Below are 10,038 nucleotides of genomic sequence, written 5' to 3'. Positions count from 1 at the left end.
TAATATTGATTGGTTGCTGGCGTGTATAGTATTTTTTTTAAATTCTGTTGGCGTGCATAGTAAGTTGCATGTGTATACACTCATATTCTGAGGGCATGCTTCATCAACCTGACTATATAACTATGTTTAGCATGAGAGATAATATGATACCTCTTCTTGCGAAGGAGTGCAGTAGTAATGCTTCTGTTTGTGGGAGAGTATGAATACCATTCTTTTTTGAATTAGCAAGTACTCTCACCGTTTCTTTTTAGTTTGCATATAAAATTTGGTCAAAGTCAAGCTTTGTAAAGTTTGACTAATTTTATATTAAAAAATACCAACATTCACTATATGAAATCAATATTATTAGATGCATAATGAAATGTATTTTCATACTATGTAGTTTTAGTATCGTAGATGTTCATATTTTTTAATATATATTTGCTCAAACTTTGCGTACTTTGACTTCAAACAAATTTTATATGTGGAGTAAAAAGAAACGGAGGGAGTATATATATACTACTTGTGGATTATATACTTCTTTCTACACGAGTGGGTATATACATACTACTTTTTTCATGAGAACATTTTTTGGGGGTATTTACTGCTTGTATTACATACAATATTTTTTTGGACAGTATATACTTATTTAATGCAATAGATAAAAAGTACATATTTTCTTTTGCATAAGCGAGTATATACTTATCTGTTGCAGCCTACACCAATTTTACGATCTCTTATTGTGTGATGTACATATTACGCTTTAGAGAGAGAGAGAGCGCACTAGTAGAAAACGGGCCTATTGTCCCGGTTCGTAAGGGCCTTTTGTACCGGTTCCAGAACCGGGACTAAAGGGTCGTTACTAATGCCCTGACCCTTTAGTCCCGGTTCCAACCAGAACCGGGACAGATGGGCCTCCACGTGGCCGCTGCCGGCAGCCCAGGCAGGGGGGCCTTTGGTCCCGGTTGATGACATAAACCGGGACCAAAAGGCTTCCACGCGTCAGCAGCTGGCCGGAGCTGAGGTTTTTCTTTTTCTTTTTATAAAAAAAAGTGGCTGTTTTAGGGGTTTAGGGGGTTATTTTTAGGTTGTTATTAGCTAGCTAATATAGAGAGAAGTGTCCTCTCTTATATATATCTTCATCCTTGGTTTACCAACGCTACTGCTATGTTTATTTCACCCGCAGATATATATATAATAACACATGCATGCTCGCATCATACATCATCATATATAATAACAAGTCCTACTAATCAAGCATCATCATACAACTTCTACTCGTTATTAATAATAAGTCATACGATCATCATCCTCATAGTCATCGAACCCAACCCTACATAATTGTTCTTAGCACATGATCATCAGTATCAGGTAGGACCTGAACACACTTAAGGTAAAATAGCATAAAACAATATAGACCCTGACTCTCCATTATGAAGAATGGAGATCATCCTGTCTCCAATTCTTACGCGTCGCTTCCTTTTGCTTTCAAGAAGCTCATTACGACTGTTCATACATTTTTTCCATTCTTTGATTGTCATGTCTCCACTTCTTTTAGAAATCCGGTATGGACAGTTGAGATTCGTAGGATGACCTGGATATATGTTCACAACATGAAGGCTGCCGCCATTCTGATACATCAAATGAGGCACACAATTCTCTGGGATTCTCTGTTGAAAAACATAGTAATAACTTCGTAGTTAGCAATGATGTACTAGTTTTAGAAGTATGCAAAAAGATGCACGGATGTCGTAATAGTAAAAAATCTTACCAGGGTATCTCCATGGTAGTTACCGTAGTTCAACACGTGCACTAGTGGCACGTATTGACCATAATGTTGAGGAGTTCGATTGTAGATATTGTAATTTTCAAGATCAATACAAAATCCAACCAGATGAGTTTTCTCCTTGTAAGTTAACTCAGAGCCATCGGTGTAGTAAGTTCTATCTACCATCTTCTGCACATTCTTTGATATTTCAAAATAAGCTGTCAATGGAAATAAGCTGTCAACTATTTTGAAATGAACAATATAAATTAGTTAATAATTAACTATGTTTGAGAAACTCACATAGCGGTAGAACTGGAGGCGTATCAACAAGGACCCAAATGTCCACATTGTCTTGCTCGATTTCAGGATCACCAAGATCCATGGTGACAAGCATACCCTCATTAAAACCATACAATTTGCAAAATGCTTCCCAATTTTTGCAACCAAAATGGGTTACGCTCTCAGCATTATACAACTTTACTTCAAAATTCACATCATGATGGGTTCTTAGGTGAATTTTCTTCGTTTCAAAATTTTCATGGTCTTCAAAATCCATCCTCTCCAAGACATAGCGTCTTGCATGGCATGGGATAAACTATACTCGAATTGTAAAAGATGAAAATTACACGTTGAAATAGTTGAAGTCATGCTTAATTATGAAAAAAACACTTGTCGTCGTTGCGTACCGCTTCAACTTCGAAGGTCTCCTCGAGCTTAATGCTGAAGCGCCGATCATCGTCCAGGTGAGGCCTGTCGCACTGACCTCGATCGTCGTGGCACCAGTCGCACTCTCCTGATAGACTTCCGTCGTCCGATGATGACATTTCCTATACGTTCATAATTTAAAGATTAAACATGTACAATTAAATATATATATATATATGTACTACAAAAACTAAATTAGATCATTATTATTCAACTAATCATATGCATATGCCTTGCATAGTGCTCTCCAATTTTAGCATTCAATAAGAAAAATCAAATCGCAAAATAAAGTAGTATTCAAATTAGGATGCATTCAATTATAAGAAAAACTACATCATCTCCATGTCTCCGTACATCGTCGAATATTATCACTAATACACGTCGAATACTATCATACATATCGCAAGTACAGCTAGAACCGTAGCGTCCGACGGGTATCGGCGCGGGCGGTGGACACCCAAAGGGAAGGAACCATCACAGGATCATAGCTCCAGTGAGATCCCTGAAGAACCTGCCAGGTATTCTCGAACCTACCCTCCAACACAACCATGTAGCGACGAACGTGCTCGTCCTCCTCGCTGACACGGTGACGTACCACCTCCGCGGTGTCCGGAAGCCTCGGCACCGCCACTGACCCACGCGGCCGCCACCAAACAAGGATCGGGTCAACGACGGGCTGGCTCCTCACCAAGCTACGCCCCCGGAAGGTAGCGCCTCCCAGTACCACCCCGGCGGAGCCCAGTCCCGGACATGGCCCACCTGGTCAAGCAGGTGTCGTCCTTCGCCGACTCGACGACGAGATGCGGGATAGGCATCGATCGTCCACGTCGATGCGGGAATAATTGCTTTAACTAAAAAAATAAACTAGTTCTATTAATTTTCTTGCTAAAAATAAACTACTTCTATAGTAAAATAAACCAGTTCTATTAAATCAACTAGTTCAACTACTAAGCACTTACTATAAATAGAATAATGTAGTACTTACTAAAAATAAACAAGTTTACCTAGTTCTAACTAATTCCATTAAACACTTTCTAAGTAGTACTAATTACTAAAAGTTATCGGGGAGGGGGGGTATATCGACAACGACATACCCGATAACAAAAATAAGAAGAGGAAGAAGAAGAAAAAAAGAGGAGAAGAAGAAATAAATAAGAAGATGAAAAAGAAGAAAAAAAGAGGAGAAGAAGAAGGAATAATAGAGGAGACCTTCTTATTTATTTCTCCTGTTATTCCTCTCCTCTTCTTCTTATTCTTCTTCTTCTTCTTCTCCTTCTTCCTCTTCTTATTTTCCTTTTTTCTCTCCTTCTTTTTTTTCTAAATATGAACATATACGTAAATTGACAAAGATAATTCTATGAACAAAAAAAATCATAAAAATTCTATGAACAAAATTACAACAGAAAAAATCATAAAAAATCTATGAACAAAATTACAACAGAAAAAAATCATAAAAAATCTATGAACAAAATAAAAATTCTATGAACAAAATTACAACAACAAAATTCATAAAAATTCTATAAAAAATGACATATTATTTGCATATATATGAACACACAAACTTTTGCATATGCAACAATAATATCACCAAAAAATGTATGAACAGTAAAAAATTCTAACTTTTGCATATCTAAACTATACATCTAAATTGACTACGACAATTCAATTAACTATACATCTAAACTACACATCTAAATTAACTACAACAACTCAATTAACTCTACATCCTAAATTACGCATCTAAATTAACTACACACACTAAATTAGGAAATTACGCAACGGGCCGGGGCGGCGATCGACGAGGAGGCCGGCGATGGTGAGGGGCGCGGCGACGGCGACGGTGAGAGGCGCGGAGACGGCGACGGTGAGGGGGCGCGGCGCGACGGGCGATGAGGAAGGCAGGGGGCGGCGACAGCGACGGTGAGGGGGCGCGGCGCGACGGGCGATGAGGAAGGCAGGGGGCGGCGACAGCAACGGTGAGGGGCACGACGTCGGCGGCGAGGAGGCAGGGGGGCACGGGGCGGGGACGGTGTCTGCGGCCGCGCGGGACGGCGTCGGAGGCAGGGGCGACGGCGAGGCGCAGCCTGGCAGCGTCATCGGGCGGGGAAGAACGAACTGAATCGAAAATTTCACAAGTGCTACTTATATAGACGAAGAATTGGTCCCGGTTCGTGATAGAAACCGGGATGAATGCACCCTTTAGTCTCGGTTGGGGCCACCAACCGGGACCAAAGGCCACTTTTCGGCAGCCCAAAGGGTGGGAAGCGGCGGACATTGGTCCCGGTTGGTGGCACCAGCCGGGACTAAAGGGCGGCATTGGTCCCGGTTGGTGCCACGAACCGGGACCAAAGCACCCTTTAGTCCCGGTTGGTGATACCAACCAGGACCAAAGACCTTGTGCTGCCCCGCGCCAAATCTTTAGTCCCATCTCGCTAGCTGAGGGAGCTCGAGAGTGGTTTATAAGCGCTGCTGCGCCTTCCCTCTCGAGCTCCTCTCAAATGCAGGCTTATGGGCCTAACTGGACACTGCAATGCCTGTGGGCCTACTGGGCCTGCTACGGGCCTGAATCCTGGCCCATGGTTGGGTTTCTAGTCGTATTCAGGTCGTGCTGGCCCAGTAGGTGGCATTTTTTTTTCTTTTTTTCCATTTATTTTTTCGGTTCTACTTAGAACTAAATACTTATAGTTTTTAAGTGATTTCTTTTTTCTTTGAGGTCATAAAAATTATAAACCTTCTGTTAGTGCCATTAGCTTTAAAATTTGAATAGTTTAAATTTGAATTTTTTAAAATTTGTGTGAATCACTAGTTTACTAAATTTGTGTGAAAACACTTTGTAGAATAGTTAAAATTGATTTTTGAGTCATCTTTTTCCTGCTATTTAATAGTAGGTGTCACTTTTTTTGCTTTTTTGTTTTGTAGTGATTTATTTTTTATTTTAGGTTCTACTTAGAACTAAATACTTATAGTTTTTAAGTGATTTCTTTTTTCTTTTAGGTCACAAAAATTATAAACTTTCTATTAGTGCCATTAGTTTTAAAATTTGAATAGTTTAAATTTAAATTTTTTAAAATTTTTGTGAATCACTACTTTATGAATAACTTTACTCAATTTGGTTATTTTAGTTAGTCATAACAAATATTATAAGCATTTTTTTTTACTTTATTGCTATTTATTTTTTCATTTCTACTTAGAACTAAATACTTATAGTTTTTTAGTGATTTTTTTTCTTTTAGGTCACAAAAAATAAAAACTTCTCTGTTAGTCAACATAGATGTACTTATAGAGAAAATTAAACACAAATTCATAATTAATTTCTATTTATGAATTTAAGTCCAATTTCTTTTATAGGTGCATCTATTTTCACTTTGAGAGGAGCTCAACAACGCAAAGAGGGATGGGCTTATAAACAGGTGTGGGCGCCCTTCGATTGGCGAGGTGGGACTAAACTCTTTAGTCCCGGTTCGAGGCACGATCCGGGACTAAAAGGGGAGCCTTTGGTCCCGGTTCGTGGCATGAACCGGGACCAATGGTTGTGGGCCAGGAGCCAGGCCCATTGGTCCCGGTTCGTCCCACCAACCGGGACCAAAAGGTCCTGATGAACCGGGACCAATGGCCCACGTGGCCCGGCTGGCCCCTGGGCTCACGAACCGGGACCAATGCCCCCATTGGTCCCGGTTCTAGATTGAACCGGGACTAATGGGCTGACCCGGCCTGGACCATAGCCCCCTTTTCTACTAGTGGAGAGAGAGAGAGAGAGAGAGAGAGAGAGAGAGAGAGTCTAGGGGGTCTTCAAGGGGGTGCTTCATTCTTCATAATAGATAGTGCCCTGTGCACTGCTGCGGAACCGTATTATTAAAACAAATGGATAAAGAAGCGCTTAAAAACAAACAAAACCAATGAAAAAAAATGCAAGTGTGATTTCGGTTTACATCTGAAAAACAATAAAACCTACAAAGTATTGACAAAGAGATGCTTTCAATTGAACTTAACACAATGGCATGATTTCACAATATACTGTGAAACATGAAATTTGTATTTTTGCTCCCAGCGACCAACACATATAGTGTCCGCCCAAGTGAGTATGTTTGTATCTTTTTGTAGGTGAACCTGTAGGAATTCATTTGCATAGTGATTTTTTTTATGAATTTCGTGAAGGGTTTGTACAGAGTTAAAGGTAAAATAGGTGAGCAGCAAGTACTAGCTTGTAACGACAAACTCATGCTAAGATTGGTGTTTTGTACTTTTGTTGAACCTTTATAATAGGTCTGTAATTTTTTCAAAAAAGGCAAAATAAATGCAATTCATCTTTTGACTTATCACCTTTTAACGAAAGACTTTAACTACAATTTTGTAACACGTTATGAAATCGAAATAACAATGCAGAAAAGAATGCATGTGTTGCAAACGATCTCAGCATATCAATATTAGTCGGTTTCGAATGCACATTTAAGAATATTATATCCAGTTGTACAGCATTACAAACTTGATTTAACACTATCTCCATTTCATTTTGTTTTAAGTTTTAGCTTTGTCCTAAGTCAAACTTAGGTTTGATCGTGTATACAGAAAAAAATATAGTAATTTCTACAACATTAAATATATATAATATGAAAATATATTTTTATGATTAATCAAATGAAACTAATTGTGTGTTTTACTTGTTGGTATATCTTTTAATAAATTTGGTCAAACCTAGAACTCCAATATTTTGATAAGGATGGAGTATGTATGAGAGAGAGAGAGAGAGAGAGAGAGAGAGAGAGAGTCAAAAAAGATATTAAAAAAACAGACATAGAGTGATACGTTTCATTGAGCAGAGAGAGCGCCCTTTACTGACGGGATCGTCTTAATGCTTGAGGATGTCGGATGTTTCACCACTTATTAGGGTAAATATTAGAGTGAATTCCACTTTTTACCCCATATTTATACATTTGTGACACTAATTACCCCTTCGAGTGAAAATTCGTCTAGAATACCCCTTTTGAAATCTTTGGACCCTTGTTTTTTGATGCGTGTCCATCAGGTAAGGTGTGAGGTGACGCCCTGTATCCAAAAACATGTGGACGGCCAGAAGGAGTGGAACAGATAGACAAGAGAAGCTTGGACAAGATCGCCAATGATGCCCTCCGATCCTTACAGTTTTTTTTACAAATCAATGACGCAACATGCCGATCCTATCGACCATAAACAGACAAAATGTAAAACTAGGGTAAAACCGTGTTAAAAGTCTCCAAAATCTGACATTTCGATAAAAGTTCCGCTAAATAGGGTAATATGTGTCACAAATGTACAACTACAAGGTAAAAAATGGAATTCACTCTAAATATTACTGCTGTGACTAAAATTGGGCCTTTTAAATATTTCCTATCTTAGAACCAATGTTGGGGATATCGCTTATCGGGAACTTATCGGTCGACCCATGGTAAGGGGTAAATCGGCCAGTTTATCGGCATATCGGCCGATTTATCGCCATATCGGCTGATTTATCGGCCGATTTATCTTATCGGTCAGACAGCGGTAAGCGATAAATCGGCTGATTTATCGGCATATCGGAAGATATCTTGAACAGTGCTTAGAACAAATCATGTCATACAAACCGAGTTCTAAGTTATACGATATGCGTTCTCAAATGAAGAGATACTCAGCTCTTTGGTTTAAAATACAAGCACATAATATGAATTTAAGCATTTTTTATTAAACTCAATTGATAACTGAACCAAACGTGTAGACTCCTGAAAGGGCCAGCACGCTTCTAGCTAGTGCCACATGACGTAGCCGCAGGGGAGGGTAGGTTGTACTTGTGGAGTCACGGCAGGATCAAGGAGAGAGCCGTGAGTTAGCTTAGATTTGGATTGAATTGCTGACAATTTCTCGGTGAGGTGGCTAGCTTAGATTTCCTGCCCATTCTCTTGGCTATTATGTGTGGTAATACTGCAGACTGTGTAGTTCCTCAAAGTTTGTTGTTGAACTTTTTTTTGCAGCGACCTGCGCAGCTCATGCATTAGTGGCCGGCATGGATGTTTCAATTAGAATCGAGGGAGCGCTCCGGGAGGTTACCATATGTCTGCCGCTGAATATTGTTGACCTATTCGCAAAGTATTATCCACTCTTTCGGGAAGGTGTGGGGAATGAAGCAGAAGAAGCCGACAGGATGAGAAGAATTCCTAACTTGTTGAGGATTGCCCAGTTGCTGGGAGTTAAGTATGTGTGTGCAACGAAATGCGTCCGAACAGAAAGAGTGCTGAAGTTGAAGTCGTGGTTCCTTTTGAGCACTGCTACTACTGAAGTCGACAAGCTAGTACGTCTGATTGCTAGCGGGTTCCCCTTACTAGTTGGCATGAGAACTGGTCGCTGTTTCAAGATGACAGCAAACAAAGAGTTATACAGGGGGCCAAACAAGGAGAAAAATCATGCCGTTTTGCTTATTGGAGTGGAAGTAAATCAGATATTTCTCACAGATGAAGCAACCGGCGAGAACGGGAAGGTTCACAGGGTTCTGTTTAGGGCCAGAGATTCACATGGGGATGACGCTCACAAGTGTGCTGAACTGACAGGGTATGGTGGTGATGTGTACCTGTTGCCAGAGGATCTGGGCTCGCATGTCTTCGGCTTCCATCTGGAGATCCCAAGCTATCTGACCGTCGCTCCCTGAGTCGTAGTGTCATGAACTAACAAGGTCTGGAGCCATGTGTTTGCTTGGTACTACGTGTTTGTTGCTGGAAAAATGCTTCTATTTGTGTTTGCTGGACGAGATATATGGCGATCCTCAATGTCATTACAATGTGTACTATTGATGGCTCCTAAATTAATATTTCATTGTAGACTTTGTTAACAATATTTGCAAGCGACCTGACAATTTAATATTAGATTCAAGATGTCCTTTTCTACAACAGTTCAAGGGATTTTTATCTTCCGACAGATATTGGCTCTTCTATACTATTTGTCTACTATGTATTTATGCATATTAGTTTTGTTTATCCTTTCCTTCTGAACCTTTTTTTGACAAAATATTTTAGTTTGATTGCTTCTTATTAGCTCCATGTGCATTCAGAAATTAACCTTTACTATGCGTTAACTATGAACAATGCCATATCCAGCTATGTGTTATGAACAGTGTCACATTATGTTAATGTTATTTAAATCATGTCTCTTTATTAACTAATTTGAAATGGAATAAATTGATAGTACACTCACCATTCATGCTTATACGTTGTTTAGCACTACATTGATGCTTGTGTTCTTGATCTGTAATCCAGTGGTGTGGTGAAGCTGGCCGCTCCTGCACAATGACATTTCCTGCCTTCTTAACTATGAACAATGACTATTATGTTAATGCTATTTTAAACCGTGTCTCTTTATTTTCGAGTAAAATGGGATGAATTGACAGCTCTAGTGCTTATACGTGCAAAACATGTTATCTGTCTACGTGTTTCTCTTTTAGGGTGACATCACTGACGCTAGGAAGAACTGCCACAATTATAGTGAGACGAACCCATTGCTTGTCCCTCTAACATATATTGCAGAGAAGAAGGCAACACATCTTGAGGATAACGATATAACCCCGAAGTCATGTCTTGATGTAGTGT

General features: G+C 39.7%; 1 protein-coding gene across 1 annotated transcript in view; it reads left to right on the top strand.

Moving 5' to 3' along the window:
- Positions 1–9,345, top strand: part of LOC119296802 — a 12,066-nt gene extending 2,721 nt beyond the window's left edge. Inside the window, exon 4 of the mRNA XM_037574863.1 lies at positions 8,434–9,345. Within this exon, the coding sequence (XP_037430760.1) occupies positions 8,434–9,104 (671 nt within the window). The 3' untranslated portion in view covers positions 9,105–9,345. The remainder of the gene's footprint in view (positions 1–8,433) is intronic.
- The last annotated feature ends 693 nt before the right edge of the window (positions 9,346–10,038 follow it).

This window comes from Triticum dicoccoides, chromosome 5A, assembly GCF_002162155.2.
Source record: "Triticum dicoccoides isolate Atlit2015 ecotype Zavitan chromosome 5A, WEW_v2.0, whole genome shotgun sequence".
Classification (NCBI taxonomy): Eukaryota; Viridiplantae; Streptophyta; class Magnoliopsida; order Poales; family Poaceae; genus Triticum; species Triticum dicoccoides.
The sequence above is the reverse complement of the archived record's forward strand: the minus strand, read 5'-3'. Positions and strand labels throughout refer to the sequence as shown.